The sequence below is a fragment of the Papio anubis genome, chromosome 12 (genome assembly GCF_008728515.1).
Source record: "Papio anubis isolate 15944 chromosome 12, Panubis1.0, whole genome shotgun sequence".
NCBI lineage: Eukaryota > Metazoa > Chordata > Mammalia > Primates > Cercopithecidae > Papio > Papio anubis.
Window position 1 is genome coordinate 111,896,296 of NC_044987.1, and position 27,475 is coordinate 111,923,770.

A 27,475-nucleotide genomic window follows, 5' to 3' on the forward strand; every position below is an offset into this window, starting at 1 on the left:
ATTTTAATTTTTTTAGATTTAAATAGTTACATGTAGCTAGCGGTTTCCACGTTGGATGGTGCAGATCTGACCCAACCTACTTGCTTTACAAGTGAGGAAATTGAGCTTCAGGGTGGTTGGCCACCATGTGGCCGTGGTTACTGGCCATGTTGAGGCTGGAGCCTGGGCCTCTTACCCAGGGCCGGCTCGTTCCTCCCAACCCCATGCTGCAGAGGCTGCTTAAATTCACCGGGTTTGTGCGCCGCCATTAGCGACACTGCGTTTGATCTGGAGGAGGGAATTATGGCAGCAGATTCCTTCTGGCAGATCAGATGACTGGGCATCTGATGGGAGCCAGGAGGGGGAACCAAGCTGACTCTGGAGCTGGCCAGCGTGGGTCTGAGTGCCAACTCAGCCATTCACTTACCCCGCAGCCTGGGGCAGGTCCTGGAAACTTCACGGGCCTCCACTCCTCGCCTGTCAACTGGGGCTAATCGCGTCACTTCAAAAGGTCGTTGTGAGGTTTTCTTTGGTCCCCCCACACGGGGAGTTTAGAAGGGTGCCTGGCGTATGGGAAGGACTGGGTAACGTTAGCTGCCCTCTCAGATCTCAGCTAAGGGGGCCGTTGCCCACTGGAGCAGGTGTCTGGAGGGGCAGGCTGGCTGCATGAGGAGGAGGTGAAGTCTGAGCTAGGAGGGTTCTGAAGGATGGCTGCGCTTTTGCTAAGCGGAAAAAAAAAATGCGGGGATATGTATTCTTGGCAGAGGGAACAGCTTGTACAAAGACCCTGATGCCTAAAGCAACAAGTGATGGGGGTCTGGGGCTCATGTCTCACACAAGAGCTTGAACTTGACCCCACCGAAGCAAAAGAAGTGGCCTGATGATGGTGAATGGAGGGAAACAGGGAGACCAGATAGGAGGCTGTTGTAAGGATGCAGCCAGAGGATGGGCGAAGCAGCGGATTGGTGGTGAGGATAGGCCAGGATTTATCTTTTTTCTTTTTTTTTTTTTGGATGCAGAGTCTCACTCTGTTGCCCAGACTGGAGTGCAATGGCACGATCTCGGCCCACTGCAACCTCTGCATCTCGGGTTCAAGCAATTCTCCTGCCTCGGCCTCCCGAGCAGCAGGGATTACAAGCGCCTGCCACCACACCAGGCTCATTTTTTTTTTGTTTTTTAGTAGAGATGGGGTTTCACCATGTTGGCCAGGCTGGTTTCGAATTCCTGACCTCAAGCCTCACCCAGTCTACCAAAGTGCTGGGATTACAGGTATGAGCCACTGCGCCCAGCCCAGGTTTTATCTTAACGCATATTAAATAGTAGCTGGCATCTGCCAGGCACTTTAAGATTTATAAAAGGAAAGGTTATTTCATTTGGTCCTTACAGCAGCACTGTTAGCTTGTGAGGAATTTTTCACTTTATAGAGGAGGAAACTGAGGCTTAAGGAGGCCATGGAATCTGTAAATTGGGAAGCTGGGGCTTGAGCACTGCATGTTTCATTCTGTCCAGAAAGTCAGGCGCTTGCAGAAGAGGCTTTGTGCAAGGCCCCAGGGCAGGGCCTGTCAGGCAGGGGAGGGCACCTCACCTTGGCAGCCTTCTCTGTGCCTGAGTCTCACTGCCTGGGGACGGGCCTGCTCCAGTGTTTGAGGTGACGCAGTCTGGGGCGTGTCCAGATGTGCAGTCTGGCACACTGTCTACTTCGGGATTCTCAGAAGGATCTAAATGGTTCTGATCTGTTTTGGAGATTTTCTCAGGCCTGGATCTGATCTTGGGAAGGGGCCCAAGGGGGCAGGTGAGGCTGGGCCTGTAGAGGGAGAGCCAGGCGGAGTTGCAGAGAATCTCAGACCTTTGGAGCAGACATCCGGCTCTGCAGCTCATGCCCTTCCATCACTTTTCCCTCTCTATCTACCTGTTCCCTGCCAAAGAATGGGCTTCTGATTTGACTGCTGCATGTGACCTAGGTCTGTCTGACTCCCAGCCCAGCATCATCTCTCTTCTTGAGGTGGGTAGAGGAGAGAGAGGAGGATACAGGATCTAGGATCTGGAGTCACACAGACCCTGGGTAACCTTGGGCACACCCCTTCTCTCAGCCTCAGTTTTTCTGTGTGAAATGGTGATAACACTGGCTTTGAATGTGAGTAGATAACTCATCTTGGTGCTTGGGTGTAGTGGATACTCAGTACACCTTATTTGAGAAAACTCACCAACGGCTGACACTCAGTTTGGGTGTGACAAGGCCGACCCCTAGCGAGGAGCCGCAAGGGTGTCAGGGAGTGGGGCGGTGACGCGGAGGAGGCTTCGGGGGGTCTCCCAGATCCCAGGTTCTGGGAGAGGCTCTCGGGCAGCTCCGACGTGGGGTCTTGGTTTGGGTTTTCCCCATGAGCAGCACTTGACACAAGGATTTGAGTTCAATTCATTAATTTTTGAGAAATTAACGAGTTTAATGTCTCAAAAATTAAATTCGGGATGGGAAGGAAACACCTGCACCAGAGGAATGGGAAAATGAGACAGGAAAAAAAGCCAGCAGGCAGGATGGGCCGAGGGGGCCTCTGGAAGCCAGAGTGTGGCCCCGGGGCGTGGAACTGCTGTGTGCCGGCAGGAATCCCCTGCCTCCTGGCCTGGTGCGCACCTGCCTGCGGGGCCTGTGGGGCCTGTGGGGCCTGTGGGGCCTGTGGGGCCTGTGGGATAGCAGTTCTGAAGTGGATAGGAAGGGACAGGCCCACTGCCACAGGGCTCCACCTTGGGGCGTTCGAGCCACCTCCACATTGGAGAACAGCCCTTCCGTCCCTCTGCCAGTGCTTGGGCCACTTCCCCACCACCAGACCAGCTCTGAGGCCTAAATGGCGTGCAGATGGCACTTAGCATTCCAGAGAACCCTTGTGCTGGTGGGAGAGCCATGTAGTCACGTGGCATCTTCATCAGGGAGCACATGAGCTGGGATGACGCTGCATGGGGAGATGAGGGGGACGTATCTTCTGGGTATAGACCCCTTAAATGGGGGTCATCACCACCCGTGACTGTCAGCCTGGCCCTGCAGCTGCTCCCACCACCTCCCCAAACCTGGCTACTATACCCAGGAAGGGTCCCAGCTTCCCTTCTCTGTGGCCTGTTGTCTTCCCTGTTTTCCTGAGACCCTGTGCGCCCCAACCTCCCACTGGCTGCCTCCCAGCCTGAACTCTGGCCAAGCCCCCATGGCTCAGGATGTGCCAGCTCAGCTACCTTCTCTCTGTTCCCCAAAAAAGCCTCTTTTTTTCCTGCCTCGTGGCCTTGGCCCTCCTTCTCCCCAGACCAGTGGCACTGGGAACAGGCATGCTCCCAGCTAGGAAGAAGCCAGGGACGTAAAGCTAGCAGCTGTGATGAGGATGCCAGGGTGAGTGCTGAGGGTGAGGGCCCCGGGCTTCCTGTTTTTAATGATTAAGCCTCAGCCTCAAAAAGCTTTTGACAGCCTGGACAAGATGGCCAGACCCTGTCTCTACCAAAATGGGGAAAATTAGCCAGGTATGGTGGCATGTGCCTGTAGTCCCAGCTACTCAGGAGACTGAGGTGGGAGGATTGCTTGAACCCAGGAGGTCAAGGCTGCAATGAGCTGAGATTGGGCCACTGCACTCCAGCCTGGGTGACAGAGTGAGACTCTGTTAAAAAGAAAAAAAAAAACGCTTTGATTATGAGGTTTTATCTATTGATAGTTATTGTATTAGAAATTAAAACAGGATTTTAAAAGTATTTAAATTTTAGTTAATATTTTTATATGACTATCTAGTACTTTAAAGATTTAAAAATATTGTTTAGTATTTTGACATTGCAAAATGTAAGTACCAAGCCTATCACCTATTTACATTAAGACTTTTTATGAAAAAATAACTTTTCCAAAACAAAAATGTACTGAGGAGACTGGCATTATTCTACATTTTGCAAATCTCTTTATCGTGTGACTTTAAAGAAGCCTCATTCTGTGTTTGATCTGTTGTTGCATTGTGCTGTTTGGGTTAAAGTAACTGAAGAACTGGCCGGGCGCGGTGGCTCACACCTGTAATCCCAGCACACTGGGAGGCTGAGGTGGGCGGATCATGAGGTCAAGAGATCGAGACTATCTTGGCCAACATGGTGAAACCCCATCTTTACTAAAAATACAAAAAATTATCTGGGCGTGGTGGTGTGTACCTGTAGTCCCAGCTACTTGGGAGGCTGAGGCAGGAGGATTGCTTGAAACCGGGAGGTGGAGGTTGCAGTGAGCCGAATTCACACCACTTCACTCCGGCCTGGGTGACTGAGTGAGACTCTGTCTCAAAAAAAAAAAAAACAAAGTAGCTGAAGAACATCTGGCCTCACACAGACGTGTAGTTGGGAAAGGGAGGAATATCTTCATAGCTTTTTCAGATAATTGTGCATATTCTTTGTTATCAGAACCAGCGCAAGAAGTGGTTGTTCTTCAAGGTTTGTTGTGGTGTAGAGTCTGAAACCATGTTGCTGGTTCCATAGGGGTCTACCTTGCACCTTTTTAAAATTTTTTTTAAAGATGAAATCTCACTATGTCACCCAGGCTGGAGTGTAGTGGCATGATTTTGGTTCACTGCAACCTCCGCCTCCCGGTTCAAGAAATTCTCCTGTCTCAGCCTCCCGAGTAGCTGGGATTACAGGCGCCCACCGATGCCTGGCTAATTTTTGTCTTTTTAGTAGAGACGGGGTTTCACCATGTTACCAGGCTGGTCTCAAACTCCTGATCTCAAATCATCCGTCCGCCTCGGCTTCCCAGAGTGCTGGGATTACAGGAGTGAGCCACCACGCCCAGCCACGCTTTGAATGGATCTTTTAGATGTGTGTGATTTCATAACTACATGCATCGATCATTTGGAAAATATTGCTTCACCAGGTTATGCACGTCTTCCAAGTGTTGACACCCTTCATTGTATAATATCCTAAAAAAGCACTTTTTTTTTTTTTTGAGACGGAGTCTCGCTCTGTCGCCCGGGCTGGAGTGCAGTGGCCGGATCTCAGCTCACTGCAAGCTCCGCCTCCCGGGTTTACGCCATTCTCCTGCCTCAGCCTCCCAAGTAACTGGGACTACAGGCGCCCGCCATCTCGCCCGGCTAGTTTTTTGTATTTTTTAGTAGAGACGGGATTTCACCGTGTTCACCAGGATGGTCTCGATCTTCTGACCTCGTGATCCACCCGTCTCGGCCTCCCAAAGTGCTGGGATTACAGGCTTGAGCCACCGCGCCCGGCCAAAAAACACATTTTTTTTCTGACCTCATCAGAAAAGTCCTTAGGTATTAGGATGCTGTGGCCCTGCTGGTGGTGGATACGCGCTTTTCAAAATTCTACTCTTGGATTCTTTTTGTTTCAATTTTTAAATTATTGTTAGCACATGGTGTTTTATTTTTGTGATGGATTCACTTCATTGACTTGTGAGAAAATGTCTTCCAGATAGCCAAGATTGAATAACCAATGTGTGTCAGTCATTCTTTTAAATAATAATAGTGTTCCAGGTGAAGAAGTGGCTAGTGCAGCTGGCGACTTAGAGACGAGCGCTTTTCGCGGAGAGTTGCGTTTGCAGCAACAGGCGTTCGGCACACTTCCCACCTCAGCACACAAGAGAGTAGAAATGGCATGTACTTGAGTTTAGATTTAGTAAAATTAGGACTTTTGCAGGCGCGGTGACTCACGCCTGTAATCCCCACACTTTGGGAGGCTGAGGCAGGTGGTTCACTTGAGGATGAGTTCGAGACCAGCCTGGCCAACATCGCGAAACCCTGTCTCTACTAAAAATATAAAAAATTAGCTGGGTGTGGTGGTACGTGCCTGCAATTCCAGCTAATTGGGAGGCTGAGGCACAAGAATCGCTTGAACCCAGGAGGTGGGGGTTGCAGTGAGCTGAGATTGAGTCACTGCATTCAGCCTGAGTGACAGAGTGAGAGTCTGTCTCCAAAAAAAAAAAAAAAAAAAAAAAATTGGTACTTTTTACACCTTCATCAAGGACATTCCTCAGTGAAACTGGACATCTCTCCTTCCTGTGAGTGTGTGGTCCGAGGATAGTGTTTGATGCTCTGGCCTCAATTGGGGCTGAGGCTTCAGCAGCTTGTTCCTCATTGCTTTTGTGCCCTCAGGGCAAGTGTCAGCACAGTGACAGGGGGAAAGTGATATTTTAGTATCATGATTTTAGTATCATGATTAGTTATGACCTCGTGGATCCCCCAAGGGTCTCAAGGACATCCAGGGATCAGAGAATGCAAGCTGAGAACCACTGGCCTGGACATCCTCCTCCTTTGTAAACTCCTCCAGACCAGCTCAGGTCCCCCCGTCATAGGCTTGTAAAATTCTCTGCTCTGGACCCGGCGCGGTGGCTCACGCCTGTAATCCCAGCACTTTGGGAGGCCTAGGCGGGTGGATTACTTGAGGTCAGGAGTTCAAAACCAGCCTGGCCAACATGGTGAAAGCCCATCTCTACTAAAAATACAAAAATTAGCCAGAAATCGCTTGAACCCAGGAGGCGGTGGTTGCAGTGAGCTGAGGTTGTTCCACTGCACCCCAGTCTGGGCAGCAGAGCGAGACTCCGTCTCAAAAAAAAGAAAAAAAATTTCTGTGCTGTGTTCCATCATTGGCCATGCTGGTGTTGTTGACGGGACTATTTGATGATTGTTATCTAGACCAGACAGTGGTTCTGTTTTGCTCACCGTTGGGGCCCTGGGGCCTGGCTCAGGTCCCAGTACACTATAGGCACTTGATGAATATTTGTTAACAGAATGAGCTGCTTTGTCTTGGGCCCCATGCTGGGAGTTTGGGGCCTGGAGCTGCAACAGACATTGTCCCTCTTCTCAAGATATTCCCAGCCCAGTGAGGATGCCCAGCTCTGCCCAGATGGGCATGGGAAGACCATCTGGGAAGCAGCAGGGGACATGAAGCCAGGAACTCCGATAAAGACACTAGGATGAGTGCTGAGGGGAGGGTCCTGGGCATGGCAGGGCTAGTGATGGGAGCAGTGGCCAGGCCCTTGCTGGAACCTGGTCCCCTGGACCCCTTCGAGTGGGACCTATGTGGTTTCTGGTGACATCTTTTGTGCCTTTCTTTTCCCCCTCAGGTCACAGTTACCTGGAGAGGCTTCTGAATGTTGAGGTGCCCGAGAAAGTTGGGTGAGTTCAGTTCCAGGGCTTTGCAAGTGGGCAGGGCACACCAGGACAGGGAGCCAAGGTGAGCACCAGGGCTGGAAGCAATTCCTGGGCTGAGCCTTCCCCACTGATCCCTGACTGCCCAGGGTCTGCCCGTTTCCCCTGTCTGACCAGGCAGTGAGTGACGTGAGTGTTGGCCGCCTGGTCTCCTTGCAGCGCCCGTCAGTGTTGCTGGTTGCCTGGCCAGACCTGACCCTGGGGCGTGAGCTCCAGAGGTTGGGGGTGAGGCGGAGCTGCCAGCTGCCATTCAGACTGGCTGGGGTAGGATAGTGGTGCTCCAGGATTACACCCAGTGCTGCTTCTGGCCGGGACACAGACTCCTTTTCCTGGAGGCCGTGTCCTGCCATCACTAAAACCAGCCCCTCCCTCCTTCCTGCAGAGCAGAGGGTTTGTTCTTGGGATGGGGAAACAGGGTGACTGGGCAGACCTGCTGGCCTTGCCCGCCCCATGGTGAATGGAGAACAGACCACAAAAGAGATGCAGCTCACCTGAGTCCAAGAGGTGGCGGTGGAACTGAGGACAGGGCTCTGTGTCAGCTCTGTGGTGGGGTGCTTGGGAGATGAAGCCACATTCTGAAGCTGACATCCCTCGTCTGCCCACGGAACCATGGCTTGGAGCTGCCATCCTCCCATCCCGCAGGGGCTGTGGGTTGGTGGCCCTGGCCAGGGCACCTTGTGTTGACATTTTGAGTCCCCCATCCCTGGAGTGGGAGAGGGACTCCCTATGGGGGAGGGCTTGGACTAGCTGGGCAGTCCTCACAGAGTCCCCTCTTCTGTTTTCAGTCCTGAGCAGGAGTCCCCCGAGGAGGCTGAGCCGGTAGCGGCAGCTGAGCCAGAGGTAAGGCGGCTGCCTGGGGAAGGGAGGACTCACCTCTGGGGCTCCCGCTCTGCCCTGCGGCCATCCTGGGCCTTGGGTTCCAGGTCGAGACCCCTAAAGCCTTGGTTCTTTCCACAGGTCCCTGAGAACAACGGAAATAACTCGTGGCCCCGCAATGACACGGAGATTGCCAATAGCACACCCAACCCGAAGCCTGCAGCCAGCAGTCCGGAAACGCCCTCTGCAGGGCGGCAAGGTGAGGCTCCCTGACCTGCCGCTTTTAGTGCCCAGAGCCACAGCGGGCCTTGGTGGCCTCGGCCTGACCTTCTCTCGGGATAAGGAAACCCTATTTCTGGGCCAGTAGGCTAAAGAGAAATTAAACCTGGGGGTGCAGAGATCCCTTTTGAGTCTGCAGGTTTCACCTCCCACTGTTGGGCTGGATCTGTCACTGAGTGCTGCATGGGGGGCTGTGGCTGGTTGGGACAGGAAGCAGGGGAAGGGGCTGCATTGGGGTACGGATATGAAGAGGCCAGGTCAAGGCCTTGACCTCGACTCCAGGGGCCAGTGGGAAGAGCCGTGGGCTGGGAATTGAACACGCACCTGGCCTCCTGCTTTGCCTCTGCTGCCAGCTCCTTTCTGACCTTTGTCGGTCCATCCCCGTCTAAAGAGGGCTGGAGAACAGTGGGTTTGGGCGTGTCCCAGGGTCCTGCTCACATCTCCCTGAGAAGGGTGCTTCTCTCTGGTGGGAAGTGCACTATAGCTATGAGATCTTGAACGTGGCCTCCTCCTCTTTACGACGTGGTCAGGGACAATGGTCATGCCAGCCTCACGGCCCTCAGGGCTGCTGCGGGGAACTTTTGGAGTGATGTGCACTTTCTCCTAGCAGTGAAATGAACATACTGACCCTACACCCCGCATGTTGACCCTGCAGCCGGAGCCACCCCCTCCTCCCGTCATGGCCACACCAGCCGCATGGCCCAGGAGGGGTGGGATTTAGAAGCTGTGCAAGGGGCTTAGAGCTCCTGCTTCTACAAGGTGTCCACACACTGTTCTTAGTGTCAGAGGTGGGCAGGGCATGTCTGGGGCTGCCGCCTCGACGGGACCGTCCCGCCCTGCCTTGCCTACCATAGAGCCAGGCACTGGCGGGGAGGGGTTCATGAGCTGCCGGTAGCCAGGCCCTGGCATCTGTAGATTCCTCAAGGCTAGTCAGGGTTAAGGCTGATACGTCTACGTTTGGCCACCCTGGAGCTGCCAGGAAGGGAGCCTTGCCCACTGCCAAGGCTGCTGCCCAGGGACCCCTTCCCCCTAGGCCCCCATTCCTACCCTGCCGCTGCCATCATTTCTGCAGCCTTGCTGAAATTGCTGTTTTCACAGAGGCCAAGACGGACCAAGCAGATGGACCCAGAGAGCCACCGCAGAGTGCCAGGTTTGCATCAAGGAAGGGTGTGCGGGTCCCTCTGAGGGCCCTGGAGGACATGGCCTTGTGTCCTTGCTCAGGGAGGGTGGATGTGTGCTCAGGGGCTTCAGAGCCTCTCTGCTGGGGTGTGGCCTGGTGTTGAGACTTAACCAAGGAGGCAGCTCCGTGCTGTGGATGAGCACCAGCCTGGGAATAGGGCGAACCGGTTGTTGACCCCGTCTTAGGGTGGTCTCCTGGCCTTGTGACCTTGGACTGTTCACCTCCCTTCCTCTGAGTGGGCAGCAGAGGGTTGGTTAGGCTCTGCAGCCTCTTTCAGCCTAGAGGCCGGTGGCCTGGGCCCGGAATTGTTTACCGGGGTGACTTTTGATGGGCTGTGGCGGGCTGCCCTGTGATGCCGCCGCCCACGCCTTGGCAGGAGGAAGCGCAGCTACAAGCAGGCAGTGAGTGAGCTGGACGAGGAGCAGCACCTGGAGGATGAGGAGCTGCAGCCCCCCAGGAGCAAGACCCCTTCCTCACCCTGCCCATCCAGCAAGGTGAGCCAGGCCCTGCCCTGCCCTAGAGCCCTGACCCCCTTCGGTACCCTGCCCCGCCTGCCCACTCCTGACCCTGGTCCTCATCTGCAGGTGGTGCGGCCCCTCCGGACCTTTCTGCACACGGTGCAGAGGAACCAGATGCTCATGACCCCGACCTCAGCCCCCCGCAGCGTCATGAAGTCCTTTATTAAGCGCAACACTCCCCTGCGCGTGGACCCCAAGGTGAGGGGCCTGTGCCCAGGTCGGGCTTTGTGGGAACCAGGCAGTGTGGCTGAAGGTCCAGTCTGTCCCCTAAGATACTGGGAGCAGTGTGAGCCTGGGCGGAGGCAGGTGTGGCCTGGCACTGTTAGGGGCCAGCTGAAGCCTCTGTGGCCACCAGCTGCCTTGACCTCTGGGGGCACTGTCCTGCACTTGACCTTGTGGGCTCTGGACTGCAGCCTGGAGGCTTGGCCGGCTCAGTGTGAGCCCTGGAGATCTGTGTGGTTAAGGTGAGGGGTACTTGTGGACACCTCCACCGTTGGGGTGAGGGTTGGGTGACAGGAGAGGCGGTGGGGGTGCTGCTGGCAGGAGGGCAGGTCCCACACACGCTTGCTGGCACAGCTGGGCATGTGGCCTGCCTGGCAGGACGTCCCCCGGCCTGGCATTAACTCTTACCTTTTCCCTTGTCTCCTCTCCACAGTGCAGCTTCGTCGTAAGTAAAGCCTTTTCCTGTCGGTAACCTCGCCCCACCTAGCACTTACCCGCTGTAGCCCCTTCCCTGCGTAGCTGACAGCACCTGTAGATGCACTAACATCGTAAGCGGGAGGGGAGCCTTAGGAAGAGAGTGGGACGGTGAGGGGTGCACTGGCTGGAGGTGCCCAGCAGTTCTGGGCCCCAGCGTCTTTCTCTGCCCTCCCTGCCCTTGACTCTGCTCCTAGGAGGAAGCGAGGGGGTGCGGCTTTTCACCAGGGCTACAGCTTGACGTGTTCCCCACAGCCACCTCCCTCCCTCCCCCCCAGCACCAGGCCTCCTCAGGGTCTGTGAGTCTTTGAAGAGAACAGACAGGTTGTCTGTGGTCCCCAGAGCCACTGAGATTTATTGGTTCACAGACCTGAGCAGTAGCCTTGAGGCAGTGGGATGACGGGGGAGGGCAAGTGTGGGTCTGAGCTGAGGTGGAAGGCCGGGTCTGGCTGTGCTGGGCGACAGCAGAACAGTGAGTGGTAGCGTCTAGAAACAAGTCACAGAAGCTGTTCTCTTCTCAGACAACTCAGAACTGAGCTGAGCCAGGCTGGCTTCTGAGCAAGGACCTTCGGATGGGGACATGCTTAACCCTCAGCCCCAGCTCCCCGTGCCATTTGCCAAGGCCGCAGCCGCCTCATTCCTTTAGTTCCTGCAAGCCTTCTGAAGAGTCCTCTGCAGTCACACAGGGACACCTGTGACAGCCAGGAGGGCTTTTGCCTCCAGCTGAGGGCCTCGGCAGGTGGGAGGGGCTTCCCAGCAGCTGGCCAGGTAGGCCCTGAACTGGCTTCTCCCCATGGAGGCCTGTTCCCCTCTTGTTGGAGAGGGTGACTGACAGTAACCTTCCAGTGGCCTTACCACCTGTGCCGCACCCAGACCGATTAGAGCCCTGCAGGTTTCACAGGGTGATAGAGAAGACCAGGAAGTGGCTCTTTCCTGCTTTGGGGATCCCAGGGCCCTGCACAGGGCATCTAGTGGGTGGGGACAGTCCATAGTTAGGAGACCAGGGGCCTACGGAGTCCTTTTGGACTGCATCCTGAACATTATGCTACGAGCCTCTGGGTCTTGTTTAAATCTATGGACAAGGTTGATATTTTCTCAGCATTGCAATTTAGCAGCAATTGACCTGGTTAGGTTTAGGCTGCAGGTTCCCATCTGCCTTCTGGGGACTGTGGTTCCAATGTTAGTCCCGATTTTGAAGATGGCAGTGCTGTTTGGACTTTTCCCGGGTGTGTGCCAGTCAGCAGTCAGCCTGGGACCTGGAAAGTGGTCTGTTAGTTTAGTTGTCAGCCTTTGGTGTCATAATTAGGGTCAGATCCTAGCATCTGCAGCTTGGAGCTGAGCCTATTTGTTTGTCAATTACCTGCAGTATCACTTTCCTGATCTCCTCTGGGGCTCCCTTTTCTGTCCTCCAGCTGGGAAGCTGGTGCTTTAGTTACCTTGTTCTGCTTTGCCTGCTTCTATGACTGTGTCCAGGGCCACCTGCCAGGGGGACAGAGAAAGAAAAACACACAGGATTTGGCCCACACTTTTGGGATCACAGCTCCTCCTTTGAGTTTTGACTCGGCAGCTTTCTCTGTCCAGGTCACCTGGCAGGGTCACAGACAGAAGAGCAACACGTAGGGTTTAGCCCACACTTTTGGGTTCACAGCTCCTCCCTCGAATTTTGACTTGGCAGCTTTCTTCAACTGCTGCTGCCCCTGGTTGCCGTAGGACTGCTTATGGGCTGAGGCACAAGGCAAAGAAGAAAAGAGAAAAAACAAAAATGGGGTTTCTGCCTTCTCTGAGCATTAGATACTGCCTTTCTGCTGCTTGAGTCAGGACTAGAATTCTTTCTGTCCATGCCCCAGTGACTCCTTTGGAGTTCCAGGCTGTATTGAGTTAGGCTACAGGAAAACAATGGGGAACTCACTGCTGGTTGGCTGGTGCTTCCAAGTCTGGTCTTCTTCCCCATCTGCCTGCTCCTCTTTAGTTTTAGAGGCCTCAAGTAGCCGCTCCTTGCATTCTCTCCAGGTTTTGTAGCCGCGTTCAGTGGGAGAGAGAGGTGGAGTGTGTCTACTCCATCTTACCCGTTACTGGGACCCCTTCTCTCCGCCTTTGGGAGGATGGTATTACCTTGGAGCCAGATTTCTAGGTGAGAGTGCTCCTCCAGTTAGGCTCAGAAGCCAAGGAGAAATCAATAGTAACCAGTACAGGAAGAGCGGGTCGCTATTGGACACTGTGTCCAAAGGTGGGAGTCTACTGGGAGCCAGGTGGGGTGATGGGTGTGGGCTTCACTCTGGGTCCCAGCCTCCACCCAGCCCCAGACTGTTCAAGGGGAAAGCACCAGCCTTGTCCTTGGCCAGGGAAGGCTTAGAGCCCCTGCCCATCCCTGCTGGCTGCCCATTGCTGTGGCTGTGCCCCTGGGGCTTTCTGTGTCTGCCCAGGAGGGGGTGCCAGCATCAATCAGCTTTTCAGCCAATGAGTACTTTTTAAAAGTTGCCTTAAAAATGAGCGTAGCCAGCTGGGCATGGTGGCTTACACCTGTAATCCCAGCACTTTGGGAGGCCAAGGCGGGCGGATCCCTTGAGGTCAGGAGTTCAGGACCAGCCTGGCCAACATAGTGAAACCCCGCCTCTACTAAAGATATAAAAATTAGCTGGGTGTGGTGGCACATGCCTGCAGCTTCAGCTACTTGGGAGGCTGAGGCACAAGAATCGCTTGAACCTGGGAGGTGGAGGTTGCAGTGAGCCGAGATCGCGCCATTGCACTCCAGCCTGGGTGACAGAGCAGACTCTGTCTCCAAAAAAAAGCATAGCCATGTCACAGGAAGTTTGGAAAATAAAAGAAAATAATACCATTCCTAATCCGTCTCACTAGACTATAGTAACCTCTGTTAGGATTTGACAGTATTTCCTTTTATTTTTTTCAACTATTGTGAAATAGTTCATATACACAAAAAAATACGTATACATATAGTATGGATGTTATAAAGCATGATAGTCGTCAGTTAGCCCTTGCGTCTGCACCGCCCCCTTACTGCGACATTCACCGTGACTGGGAGAGCTGCCTTTCTGCTCCTCACCCTTCCAAGCTCATCCTGCATTTTCGTTTTCAATGCACAGTTTATGTAGTTGTCATCAGCACATAAATCCTATTTGGAGCCTGACTTTTGTGCTGCCTGAAACTTGGCAGGGCTCAGTTGAGGGCACTGTGGCTCAGGCCCCTGTGAGGCAGCTGAGTGCTCCTGGGAGGAAAGATGGGAGCTGCGGGTCTTGGCCTGGGTGCTATTGGAGCCACACTGGGGATACCTCTGCCTAAGAAGCATTCTGATGCTGCCACCCACGTGGCCGCAAGCTGCTGGGGACTGTGGGCAGCTTTTGGGGCTGGGTGGGGGGTTGTCCTTGCTCATGTCCCATCTCCCTCGCTCCCCGCCACCCCAGGAGAAGGAGCGGCAGCGCCTGGAGAACCTGCGGCGGAAGGAGGAGGCCGAGCAGCTGCGCAGGCAGAAGGTGGAGGAGGACAAGCGGCGGCGGCTGGAGGAGGTGAAGCTGTAAGTGGCCTGGCTCCCTGGACCGTGGCCTGCCCCAGCCGTGGCGGGGCTCCCCCTGACTGTCCTGTGCCCCGCAGGAAGCGTGAGGAACGCCTCCGCAAGGTGCTGCAGGCCCGCGAGCGGGTGGAGCAGTTGAAGGAGGAGAAGAAGAAGCAGATTGAGCAGAAGTTTGCTCAGATCGACGAGAAGACTGAGAAGGTGGGAGCCTAGGCTCTGGGGGACCCAGGCAATTCAGACTTAGCCCAAGGGTTAGGACTGGACCCCTCAGGAAATTGCTGATTTGTCACTGCACCCCTATACCCAACTCCTGCCTGCCCCACAGGCCCTGGAGTCCACTCTGAGCTCAGCCGAGGGCTTCCCTGGCAGCCCTTTGTGAGTCGGATCTGACACTCAGGCAGGACCGGCTTCTGGTGTCCTCTCCCTGGGCGGTGGGAACAAGCCAGGTGTGCAGGGGCAGGTGGGGCCTGTCACGCAGAGTTCTGGGCCCCACTCTGCAGGATTGGATGTGGGTGCTCCAATGGGCACATGTGGGTGGGCTCTGCAGGCCAAGGAGGAGCGGCTGGCGGAGGAGAAGGCCAAGAAAAAGGCGGCAGCCAAGAAGATGGAGGAGGTGGAGGCGCGCAGGAAGCAGGAGGAGGAGGCGCGTAGGCTCAGGTGGCTGCAGCAGGTGCGAGCGCAGGTGGGCCTCAGGGAGGAGGTGGGCGGGGTGGGCACCGTCTCAGCACCATGGGGCCCTATTGGGTGCACCCCGCCTTGTGGGGTTGACCCAGACCATCTTGTTGCTTCATGCCAAGAAGGAGGTTTCCCAGAAGCCTCCAGGGCGGGGATGGTGACCAGAACCTGCCTCTCATCTTCTGTAGCAGCAGTAGTTTGAGGGTTAAGTGCTCATACTTGGAGCCAGACTGCCTATCTCAACTCTGCCATTTATTAGCTGTGCGACCTTGTGCAGGCTGCTTGACCTCTCTGCTTCCATGCCTTCAAGTAACAGTGAGGGTTAAATGTGTTCATGTCTAAAATGCTCAGTAGGGTCTGACGCCTGCTGAGCGTTCTGTACAATTGCTGTTATGGTCCATTCCCTGACTGTTCTGCCTATAAGAGTAAGGGCCCAGCTCGTCCCAGTCAGTCTTAGGACTCTAGAGAAGGCAAATCCATCATTAGGGCTTATGTGACTAGTCACCAAGGTCCGGTATTTACTGTGTGCTAGGCACTGTTCTAAGTGTGTTGTGCCTATAAATCCAGCAACCCCATGAAGTGTAGGAATAACTGCGGTCTCCGTTTTATAGACGAGGAGACAGGCCAGAGGGTTTAAATGCTTGCCCGTTGTTTCACAGCTGGCGCGTTTGGCTCCGAGGTTCCTTTCTGCTAAATCTACAGCAGCAGCGGCTGTCCCGAGATGCCTTTTCAGGCTGCTGCTGGTGGTTCTGGCAGAGCCTTGCCCAGGATGTCCCACGGCACCATTCCTGTGTTGTCCGTGCTGGTGGCTGATAGGAGGGGCACCTGGGCTTCGGGCGAGTGGGGCTGCTGTCCTGCCTCTGGCCCTGGCCCAGCCACAGCACCCGACCTTGCTCTCCATTTCAGGAGGAGGAAGAGCGGCGGCACCAAGAGCTGCTGCAGAAGAAGAAGGAGGAGGAGCAGGAGCGGCTGCGGAAGGCGGCCGAGGCTAAGCGGCTGGCGGAGCAGCGGGAGCAGGAGCGGCGCGAGCAGGAGCGGCAGCTGGCAGAGCAGGAGCGTCGGCGGGAGCAGGAGCGGCTCCAGGCCGAGAGGTGAGGGACCTGCTGGCCCGTCTGCCTGCCCTCCATGTGTGTGGAAGAGAGACGGTGTGGCCCTTGCCTGGACACGGCCCCACCTGCATGCGAGGGTTTGCAGGTGCTTTCCTTGGCACCAAACCCAGAGGCCTACAGCTAGTGGTCCACCGGAATACACTCCCCATTGGCTATGGGCGGTCCAAGGAGTGATGGGTGGGCTTGCTTAGGGCTTGGCTTGGTTCTGCGTCCAGCTGCGTGTGCTGACCTCTTTGGTGTCTTTTTGTAACTGGCAGGTGTGGTGCTCTGAGGATGAGCCGATATCTCTCAGCAGGGCCACCATGGGCATTTTGGGCAGGAGAGATCTTTGTGTTACATTGCAGGTGTTTGGCATCCTTGGCCCCTGTCCCCACTAAATGTGTCTCCCCTGGTGAGGACGATAACTCAGATATTTTCAGACTATTCCCCTGCCTTGGGAACTGTGGACCCAGGAGCCCTGAGATCTTCCAGCTGTGCAGATGCAGTGGTCTCTGTACAACAGACATGTTTAGTTTTACGGGCATTTGTCCAGGGCCTGCCCTGAGCCTGGTTGTTCTAGGAGTCGTGGGGATGCCAAGGAGGAAAAGCCACACTCACTGTTGGCCGGGAGATACGTGGGATCCTGCGTCTGTGCGCGCAGTAGAGCACAAGGTTCGTGTGTGTGAGACACGCAGGCCCCGTAGCTGTTCCCTCTCCCTCTCTACCTCCTGGGAAACACCGGGCAGCACTTTTTTTCCGTGTCCATCTTTGTGGGTGGCTTCAGGCTTATCAGAGCAGTGAGAAGTCACAGCCAGAGGGCTGCACTGCATCAGGGCTGGTTGACGGAGACAAAGCTGTCCGTGGTCCTCTGGTCAGAGTCTGGGAAGGCGTAGAGTACAGCTAACGTGGTTTGAGACTTGCAGGGTGCTGGGCAGGGCAGGGGGCTTTGAGGGTGGTGTGTGATAGTCACAGTGTCGGCAGCTTTGGTGGGTTACCCCAGCTCCATGCTTTACACCTGTTTCCTTGTTTAGTCCTCAACTGAAGCCCATGGTGGCGTGGGAGCCATCAGCTCCACTTCACACAGGGAGAGACAGGTCCAGAGAGGTTAAATGACGTGTTCAAAGTCGTGAGCCAGTGTGTTGTGGCGGTGACTCCAGAACTCATCCACAGCCCCTTGTTCATGCTTGTTCATGCTTGTTCATGCTTGGAGCCGGTGTCTGCCCTGAGGGTTAGGATAATTAGGGATATTGTGGATCATCCCATTTGATTCTTGTGTTGACCCTGGAGGAAGTGTGTTCTGGTCTCCATTGTATAAAAGTGTTATGAGGCTCAGAGACCTAAGTTACAAGGAAAAGTGGGGGCCAAATGTTGGGCTTCAGCTTGTGTTCCCTGCACCCTCAGGTGTGCACACTTCTAGCCTCCGGGGCAAAAGCGCAGCTCTTGGCTCTAAGCTGGTTGCCCATTCGGCAATCCCACCGTCTAAGGTGTGTCCTGCTGGCTGGGCTGGCTTCCCTAGCAGGGATGGGAACAGGGCTTGGGCTGGGGCTCCACTTCCTGTCCTAACAGGCTCTTGCTGGGTCCTCAGGGAGCTACAGGAGCGGGAGAAGGCCCTGCGGCTGCAGAAGGAGCGACTGCAGAGGGAACTGGAGGAGAAGAAGAAGAAGGTGAGGGGAGCTGGGTTGCAGGCTCTCCTGGGGTCTGCCCTGAGCTGTGGGCTGGTCTAGACTCCCGTGGCAGGGGCTGCCTAGGGAGGGGAAGGAAAGAGAGGGGAGGGAAGGGCACCTGCACAGCTCCCTAACACCCCATTGCCGCCTGGTTCCAGGAAGAGCAGCAGCGTCTGGCTGAGCGGCAGCTGCAGGAGGAGCAAGAGAAGAAAGCCAAGGAGGCAGCAGGGGCCAGCAAAGCCCTGAACGTGACTGTGGACGTGCAGGTGCAGCCTGGGCCCCAGTGGAGAGGCCCTCGGGTGGAGGGGCCCAGTCTGATTATTCTCTTCCCAGTAGCTGGAGGCACAGGCTACGTTAGGCCCCTAAGGAAAAGGACAGATACACTTGACCCAATTGTTTTTACTATTTTTTGTATTCTTTGTTATTCTAAAAGTAGAATTTGTTGAGGTGGGGGATAAAAAGGAGCTAAACCTTATAAAAGAGTATAAAGTTTTAAGAAAAGGGACCCTCAGGAAAACTCTACTAAGCCCATTGTATATCCTTGTAGATTTTTGCGTATGTAACCCTTTTAACACACACAGATATTCTCTGTCTCTCTTTTTCACCCATATACACACATATTTAAAATGGGCACGTACCATTTGGTGGCTTGATTTCCAGTCCCCTCACCCCCATGGTTTTTTTTTCGCTCCGCATATTTTGTAGACATCTGTCTGTTTCAGCACAGGTAAATTGCTTAGTTTTGAGGGCCGTGTACCTTCATTGTGCTAGAATTCAGCCGGCTCCTCTTGACGAGTATTTGATCTGTTTTCACTTCAGTGCTGTTACCAAACAAAACATCATGTTTTCATTGCAGCACAGTTAAGATGCGGAAAACTTGGAAGTTAGTATGGTATCTGTCAACGATGGATGGTTAAGTTGCAAATCCTGGAGTCTCCTGAGCGGTTCCCAGGAGGATGCTAGACACACTGGCCTGGAAGGAAGTTTGCAGTACACCTTAGCATGAGAAAAGGAGACGCAGAGTAGTGTGTGTTCTGTGACTTTTTAAAATTAAAAAGTAGGCCTGGTGCAGTGGTTCTCGCCTGTAATCCCAGCATATTGGAAGGCCAAGGCAGGTGGATTACTTGAGGTCACGAGTTCGAGACCAGCCTGGTCAACATAGTGAAACCCAGTCCCTTACTAAACATACAAAAAATAAGCCGGGTGTGGTGGTACACACCTGTAATCCAGCTACTTGGGAAAGCTGAGGCATGAGAATCTCTTGAACCTGGGAGGTGGAGGTTGCAGTGAGCTGAGATCACACCACTGCACTCCAGTCTGGGCGACAGTGAGATTCTGTCTCAAAAAAAGAAAAAAAAAAAAAAGTGATCCTGCACCTTTTGTTTCTCCTGTGAAATGGGAGGAGGTGAGCAGTGCCCCAGTGCTCCTTGGTGGTGAGAGACCGGAGTGCCGCGGAGGGAGCTGATGGCCATGTTTGTTTTTCCAGTCTCCAGCTTGTACCTCATATCAGATGACTCCGCAAGGGCGCAGAGCCCCTCCCAAGATCAACCCAGATAACTACGGGATGGATCTGAATAGCGACGACTCCACCGATGATGAGGCCCATCCCCGGAAGCCCATCCCCAACTGGGCCCGAGGTAAGCAAAGCCCACAGCTCCCTGGGAGACTCAGGCCCTCCCTGGTCCTCACCTTGAGGGCCCTGGAAGTAGTGGGTTGGCTGCTATGGTGTTGGGAGGCTGCTGAGTGCTTGAGTTGGCGGCTCGAGGCTCTGGCCTTGGGCATGCATGTGCCTGGGGGAGAGTGGGGCACCCTGTGGTCATTGTGCTTTCCTGAGGACCAGACCTATGAGGTTGGGTTCCTTTGTTCTCAAAAAAATATATGAAATTGCGCTGGCCTCGGGCACGGCATATACTGCTGGGTGTCCTGACTTGGACTGGGCCCCTCCTTAAAGTCACATCCAGCAAGGCTGAAGAGACTTGGACCCAAGTAAGCCACCTGGGGCAGGGACAGAGCTAGAATGGGAACGGGTTTAGGCAGAACACCAAGCTGGAGCCTGGGGCCTCTGGCCAGCTGGGGGAGGCAGGAAAGGCCCTGAGAAGTGTGCGAGGCACTTGAGTAGGATCTGACCTGGAGTTTACAGGCCCCAGCATTAAACAAGAACGTGGGTGAGCGTGACTGCAGTGCCTCAGGCCTGAGTGCAAGGCCAGCTTGAGTGAGCAGGGTAGGTGCTAGCAGTGGGTGCTGCCAGAGTGGATAGGGCCAGTGGGTACCATGGGTGCCTTGCAGTGTTTGCTGAGCTGGAAGTCAGGGAGGGGCGCAGATGCCCTAGAGGGAAGGGCCTGGAATCCCATAGCTGGTAGGCACTCTGCAGAAACTTGTTTTTGTGAGTTTCACCTCATCTGAACCCTACCGTAACTGGCATGTGCTTTAAGCCTCTTAACTACCAGTGTCAAGTTGTTTGGGAGATGGCAGTGAGCAGAAGCCAGATCGCTTGCAAAGCCACCTAATCGGAGGTGACTTTGAACAGCTTACTTAAATAGTTTCCTCATCTGTGAAAGGGGGGTGATGACAAGATCCAGCTGAGGAGTTGTATTGAGAGTGACATGAGTGAGCTCACGGCTGGCCCTTAGAGCCGCACCTGGTGCTGAGCAAGTGCTGGTGCATGTCTGGCCTCCTGATCCCCTGGGTCTTCCTCAGCCCCGTTGTCAGGACTGTGCACTCCCACATCCACTGCCCAGAGGCCCCTCAGTATTGTGCCAGGGCCTGTGGGGTCTATGAGAAGCAGCTGGCCAGGGTGGTCGAGGATGGCATCCTATGCCTAAGCTCTCGAGCTTGGCTTGTCTTCACACATAGGCTCTGCCATTGTTAGCTGTATGCCTTTAGGCAAATCTGCTGAATGGGAGAATACAGAACCTGCCTCCCAGGTGGTGGTCGGGACAGGTTCAAGGAGTGCCTGGCTCATGCAAGCTCTCGAGGACTTTGTACAGGTTAAGCTGCCAGAGGACGGTAGGAAGGATGTGACACAAGGGCGTTCTCTGGGTTTGATGGTGGTACAGGCAGGGGCAGGGCTGAAGAGGGTGACAGAGCTCTCTGTAGGGAGGCTGGAGAGGGTGACAGGGCTCTTTGCGGGGCAGGGGATGGGGAGGTTCATGGAGAGCCCCAAGGCAGTGTCTGGTCTGTCATCTCCTGTAGGCACGCCGCTCAGCCAGGCCATCATTCACCAGTACTACCACCCGCCGAACCTTCTGGAGCTCTTTGGAGCCATTCTCCCGCTGGACTTGGAGGATATCTTCAAGAAGAGCAAGCCCCGCTATCACAAGCGCACCAGCTCTGCTGTCTGGAACTCGCCGCCTCTGCAGGGCGCCAGGGTCCCCAGCAGCCTGGCCTACAGCCTGAAGAAGCACTGAGGCTGGCCTTCGTCTGTCTTAGCAGCCTCACCTCCTGTCTATGTCTATCTATCTGTCTGTCGGTCTCTGTCTTGGTCTGTCCACCTCCTTCTTGGCATGCCATTGTGGAGGGCTTGGCCAGGTGTATATAAACGTCCTCTGTGCTGGGTGTTTCTGCTGCAGGTGGCAGGTGGCCCCAGGCCTGTTTGGAGGATGGGCTGGGTGGGTGGGTGGGGAAGAACCGGGCCCAGCCCCACATGACCTGCAGACAGTGCTCTGTAAATAGTTGTTTTAATTTAGCTGAATGTTAGCGTTTTAGTCTTTGGCATTTTAGTGTTTGGGAGGTAGATTAATAAAGTATATTCCTTCAAGCCTGCTGTTGATACCGTGAAGACTGGGCACCTCAGCCCTGGCTCTGTAGCTGTGTGTCTTAGGCCACCGGTGGCCTGCAGGACCAAGGTACTGTTCCATCCCCTGCGGCGTGCCTCAGGATCACCGGGTGCAGACGCCCGCCCTCGGAGATGCTGCTGCAGTGGGTGGTTCCACTGCCTGGATAACCCCTGAGGAACACTTCAGTTACTGTCACGATGGGGCAGGTGGAGCTCCTCCCTGTTTTTTGGGGTGCTCCCTGTTTGTAACGGGAAACTTGCTCATTGGGAAAGACCTGTGTCTTGACACAGCCCTGCCACTTAGTCCCCTACCCTCTCTATTCCCCAGGCTCCACCCTTGCTGCACAGGTACAAATGGACCTGAGAACATCTGTGTGCTGGTGAAGCATGAGGTCTGAGTAGAAAAGGGGTATCCCTTGAGACCACCTTGGGACCAGTGCTTGCAAGCAGCAAGATATTTCCCCAGCAAAACCAGGCAGCTGCCAATTAAATGCTTAGCGCCAATGAAAGCTGGCTGTGGTCCTGCCTGTGAGCTGCCTGCTGCTGCCTTCTGAATGCATACATCTGCTCCTCTAGCCCGGGGTTGCCAAACTATGGCCTGTGGGCCAAATCCAGCCACAGTCAGTTCTTTAAAGTTTTATCGAAACACAAGCGATAGAAATGCCCATTTCTTTACCTGTTGTCTCCAGTTGGTCTGCTCTGAGGGCAGTGTTAAGTTGTGCAGCAGAGGCCCATCCATGCAAAGCTGAAAATGTTTACTATTTGAACTTTTACAGAAGTTCTGCTTAAGGACAAAATAAAGCCTAAATCCAAGAATACTTTTAAAAATGAGGAAATAGTGAACACAATAGATGGAAGTCTGGAAGTTTCTACCCATGCCAAGAAAAGCGTTTTATGGTTTGTTCAAATATGTTGTGCAGTTCAAATTTTTTCCCGATATTCTCTGACTAGACACTTGTACTGAGTAAACTGGCGAGTGTGTCTGTCTAAAACCACAATATATCACTTAAAGCATCTTTACATAGTGTGTTTAAGAAAAAGTTATTATTCAGCAGAAAGGTAATTGCAGTTGGTCTGCATATTTATCAACACTTGGTATTGTCTGTTTCTTATTTTAGCCATGCAAATAGGTGTGTATGGATATCTAATCATGGCTTTAACTTGAATTTCCCTAATGGCTGATGGTGAACATCTTTTCATGTACATTTCTGTCATCTGTATATCTTTGGTGAAGAGTCTTCAAATCTTTTGTTCATCTTAAAATTGGATTGTTATGTTACCGTTGGGTTTAAGAATCTTTACATATTATGGATACAAATATGTTGTCAGATAAATGCTTTGCAGTATTTTCTCCCAATCTGTAGCTTGTCTTTTTAAAAAAATTTTTTTTGTAGAGATGGGGTCTTGCCACGTTGGCCAGGCTGGTCTTAAACTCCTGGTCTGAAGCGATCCTTCTGCCTTGGCCTCCCAAAGTGCTGAGATTGTAGGCATGAGCTGCCATGCCTAGCCCAGCTTTTTGTTTACTTACCAGTGCTTTTCACAGGACAAAAATTTTAATTCGATGAAGTCCAATTAATTAAATTTTAAAAATAGAGTGTGTTTTTTTGTCATGTCTAAGAAACCATTGTCTAGTCCTAGGTCCTAATTCTCCTTTGTTTTCTTCTAAATGTTTTTTATTTTACATGTTACATGTAGATTTATGATCTATTTTGAGTTAACTTTTTTTTAAGTATGAAGTTTATGTTTTTTGTTTGTGTTTAGGAGCATATGGACGGATGTCTAATTGTTCCAGCACCATTTGTTGGAAAGACTACCCTTTCTCTGCTGAATTTCTTTTATATCTTTGCCAGGAGTTAGCCATATTGGTGTGGGTCTATTTCTAGACTTTTTATTTTCTCCCATTGATCTGTACATCTCTCCTTTTGCCAATACCACATAAATCAAGATGACTATAGTTTTGTAATAAGTATTAAAATCTGGTAATATAATTCTTCCAATTTTATTTTTCTTTCAAAATTATTTTGACTATTGTGTCAGTGTTACCTTTCCATTTAAATTTTAGGTTCAACTTACCTACAAAAGTCCTGCTGGGATTTTGATTGGAATTGCATTAAATCTGTAGATAAGTTTGGGGAGAATTCACATATTTATGATTGTCTTTTAATCCGTGAACATGACGTGTCTCTCCATTTATTTGCATGTTTAGTTTCTTTCTTCAGCATTTTATAGTTTCAGCATACAGATCCTGTACATATTTTCTTAGATTTGTGACTATTTATTTTCTTGGAGCTGTTGTAAATGGTTTTGTTTTTCTGATTTTTGGTTTCCACTTGTTCATTGCTGGTGTATAGAAATACAGTTGACTTTTGTGTCAACTTTGTATCCCGTGATGCAAGTAAAGCAGTACTGAGGGGAATTTATAGGGCTCAATGCCTGTGTTAGAAAAAAGGTCTCAAATCAGTGACCTCAGCTTCTACTTTAAGAAACTAGAAAAAAAAAAGAGCAAATTAAAAGTGTACACAGAGAGGGGGAAATCATGCAAGTAGAGCAGAAATCAGACATTAGAAAGAGAAAATACAGCAAATTAATTAACCACAAGCTAGTTCTTTGAGAAGCTCAAGAAAATTCTATTTAGACTGATCAGAAGAAAAGATAGATTACCAATGTCAGAAATTAGGTAGCTTCACTACAGATTCTACAGATATTAAAACAATAAGAGACTATTATGAACAACTTCTAGGAATACATTTGACAGTTTAGATGAAAGCAATGCAGATTCCTTAAAAGATACAGATTAGTTTACTTAGGAAGAAATGGAAAACCTACATAGCTCTATGAAAGATGTGTTATCACAAAGAAAACGGTAGACATAGGTAGGTTTAGTGGTAAATGTTGCCACATGTTTAAGGAAATAATACTCATTCTACACAACCGCTCACATGAAATATAAGAGGAAAGAATACTCAGTTCTGTCTCTGAGGCCAGCATTGCTTTGGTCCCCAAATCAGACATTGCAAGAAAAGAAGACAATTATCCCTCATGAACATCAACACAAGAATTCTTAGAGTTTCATCAAGTCCAAGTTAAATAAAAAGGATTACACTTTTTGTTGTTGTTGTTGGAGACAGGGTCTCACTCTGTTGCCCAGGCTGGAGTGCAGTGGTGGGATCTCAGCAACCATATCCAAACCACACCAATATCCCTTTCATTTTCAGGGTAATTTCTGACCTTGGTTAAAACTGCCATTTCCCCTAGTAATCAGAAAAGCCTTATTGTGGGGTTTTTGATACCTTTTTATAGTTTTATGTTGTCTTCTTTGTTTTAAGGCATATATGAAGTTGCTTCAAAATTGGGAACAAGAATTGTCACATTCTTTTGTTTTTTCTTCATATTTTCTCCATATTTTTCTTGTTCTCCTCTTTTGTCCTCCAATCCTGGGAGGAAAGTAAGTGTCATGGGTGAGGAATTTCCACTTCCTGGACCACTGGAGTCTCTGGGACCATCCACAATCCCTCAGCCTGGGAGAGTGCTCTGTTCTTCAGCATACTAAAAATGGCCCTAGCCTGCCCTTAAATGACTCTAGAGGGGTCATTCAAGTGTACGTTTGTATGTAAGAAGATGATTAATATGTCAAATGTGGCTAAAAGGAGCCAGGAGGATCTTTAGACACAGTAATCTTTAGACACAGATCTTTAGACATATTCCCCCAGCCACCCTTCAGAGGTGGGGAATTTTGGTTCTTCCCTGGTAAATCTCTTGTCAAATTACTAATTATTGATCTCTGATAATTACTAATTATTGATCCCTACTTCATGATTATCTCCTTTACAGCTGGTGAGCAAGCCACTGATTCTAGACTTTCATGACTTTCTGATGGCTTCTTACTGACCAAATGATAAACCGCTCAGGATTTCCTGTCTGCGCTGTGTGGGTTAATGTCCCCTGAGCCACCTTCTTTCTCAAATTGCTGTTATAATGTCTTAATCCACAAGGAAGGTCTTGTGTGGACACATGTATAAATCCAGAGTGTTCTAGTAGGATTATAGCTCCCCTTGCACTAAGGGGTTCCCAGGGCACTTACATGATGTGTAGTTGTTGTTATTCACCGCCCCGCCAGGGGCTGGATCTTGTCCCCTGTGCAAAATCAGAAGCAGTTTCCCTAGTCTTGGTTCACCTGGTTGCAGTTCTCACCCTCTTCCTAGGAGTCCACTCTGCTGAGTTCCCATCAGGTCTTTGTCTGCACTGACTCTACGCCAGGTAGCTGGAGGTTGGACCGCTCCTTCAGCCTAGATACTTTCTTTATTTCTCTCTTCATCATGTCCTCCAAAAAGCCTCATCTGAATGTGTAGGTTGGTTTAGGTGGCTAGTTTTCTTTCTTTCTTTCTTTCTTTCTTTTTTTTTGAGGCGGGGTCTGGCTTTGTCACCCAGGCTGGAGTGCAGTGGTGCGATCTCGGATCGCTGCAACCTCCACCTCCCAGGTTCAAGTGATTCTCCTGCCTCAGCCTCCCGAGTAGCTGGGATTACAGGTGCGTGCCACCACGCCCGGCTAGTTTCTGTATTTTTAGTAGAGACAGGGTTTCACCATGTTAGTCAGGCTGGTCTCGAACTCCTGACCTCGGTGATCCACCCGCCTCGGCCTCCCAAAGTGTTGGGATGACAGGCGTGAGCCACCGTGCTAGGCCCATTTTATTCTTTTAATTATCAAAGCCTAACCTGTAGTGGGAGATGTCTGATGAGTTTTTCTCAGATTGAACACCAGCAATAAGGTTTGAGCCTTAAGGTGGCGCCATTTCACGTAGAGCGTGGAATCTGTGAACACTTGCAATAGACCATCGGTCACCAGCAGGAGCCCTTGAGTTCCGTTCCTGGATGCCGTTCTCAAAGTGAACACAATGAAATACAAGTTTCACTTGTGTTTGCATAAGGGCAAAACAACTGACAGCGTCTTCTCTTGAGAAGAGAGGACTGTGCATTATACAAGCAGGTGTATATGCTATCTCCTCACATTTCTTACTAAGGAGACAGAAGCTGAGAAGAAATGAGATTAGGTGTTGTCTATCAAGGGCAGACGGAAAGAAGTGGGTAGCTATGACTGTGTTTGTGGTGTGTGGGATGAAAAAAGAAGATTTGAAGGATAAAACTAGAAGGGAAGTGAAAATGACTCTAAAGTGCCTTATTTGGAGAGCAATGAGACTGACTGACTGGTTCATGTTAACGGGATCATCTCAGCACTGCTGAGGGTTTTACATGCATACTATTATTTAATTCTAATGACTTTCACGTAAAGAAAGTGTAGTCTTCATTTACTGAGACTTAAAAAGATTAAATGGCTTTTCCAAGCTCACACAGTCCATGTAGCCCAGAGATGGGAAACTATATCTGGACCCCAAATCCTTGATTTTACTTATCCGCCTGCCCGCCTCTTCCCTGTTGAACCTGGGAAGGCATCAGGGCACCCAGTTAGTGGTGTCCCACCGATAGACACATTTTAAACTGGATTATGAAAAGCTGGGCTAGCTTTCTTACTTAAACAACACTGGGGCCAGGTGTGGTGGCTCGTGCCTGTAATCCCAGCACTTTGGGAGGCCGAGGAGGGCAGATCATGAGGTCAGGAGATCGAGACCATCCTGGCCAGTATGGCAAAACCCCGTCTCTACTAAAATACAAAAAATAAATTAGCTGGGCATGATGGCGCCCGCCTGTAGTCCCAGCTACTCGGGAGACTGAGGCAGGGGAATCGGTTGAACCTGGGAGGCGGAGATTGCAGTGAGCCAAAATCGTGCCACTGCACTCCAGCCTGGCGACAGAGCAAGACTCTGTCTCAAAACAAAACAAAAAACAATACTGGAACTTCTTTCCCTCCTGTTCCTCCAATTCCCTTCCCTGGATTATCTTCCTCTTTGTCACTACCACACATCTAGAAAGATTAGCATTTCTATTACAGAAGCAAATGTCAAAAGGAGATTTAGAGGGAGTTACAGTCGCTTTAAAAAAACAAAAAACAAAAAAACCAAAAAAACCCTGCCCTTTGCCATCACAAGCCCATGATCATCACAGTTATCTGTCAGTCAAGCACCTAACCGTAATGGAAGTCAACAAATAAAACGCATCACTTGAGA

At 51.8% G+C, this 27,475-nt stretch overlaps 1 protein-coding gene across 5 annotated transcripts in view; it reads left to right on the plus strand.

Moving 5' to 3' along the window:
• Window positions 1-23,549, plus strand: part of INCENP (inner centromere protein) — a 30,650-nt gene extending 7,101 nt beyond the window's left edge. For 2 of the 5 annotated variants that reach the window (XM_021925655.2, XM_021925654.2), the window contains exons 5-19: window positions 7,055-7,106; window positions 7,925-7,979; window positions 8,097-8,214; window positions 9,333-9,384; window positions 9,791-9,908; window positions 9,999-10,130; window positions 10,588-10,599; window positions 14,048-14,157; window positions 14,235-14,355; window positions 14,702-14,836; window positions 15,736-15,920; window positions 17,503-17,581; window positions 17,740-17,847; window positions 19,068-19,218; window positions 20,774-23,549. In XM_021925655.2, the coding sequence (XP_021781347.2) occupies window positions 7,055-7,106; window positions 7,925-7,979; window positions 8,097-8,214; window positions 9,333-9,384; window positions 9,791-9,908; window positions 9,999-10,130; window positions 10,588-10,599; window positions 14,048-14,157; window positions 14,235-14,355; window positions 14,702-14,836; window positions 15,736-15,920; window positions 17,503-17,581; window positions 17,740-17,847; window positions 19,068-19,218; window positions 20,774-20,988 (1,643 nt within the window). In that variant the 3' untranslated portion in view covers window positions 20,989-23,549. The remainder of the gene's footprint in view (window positions 1-7,054; window positions 7,107-7,924; window positions 7,980-8,096; window positions 8,215-9,332; window positions 9,385-9,790; window positions 9,909-9,998; window positions 10,131-10,587; window positions 10,600-14,047; window positions 14,158-14,234; window positions 14,356-14,701; window positions 14,837-15,735; window positions 15,921-17,502; window positions 17,582-17,739; window positions 17,848-19,067; window positions 19,219-20,773) is intronic. The other 3 variants (XM_021925656.2, XM_021925658.2, XM_021925657.2) reach the window with 3 other exon arrangements.
• The last annotated feature ends 3,926 nt before the right edge of the window (window positions 23,550-27,475 follow it).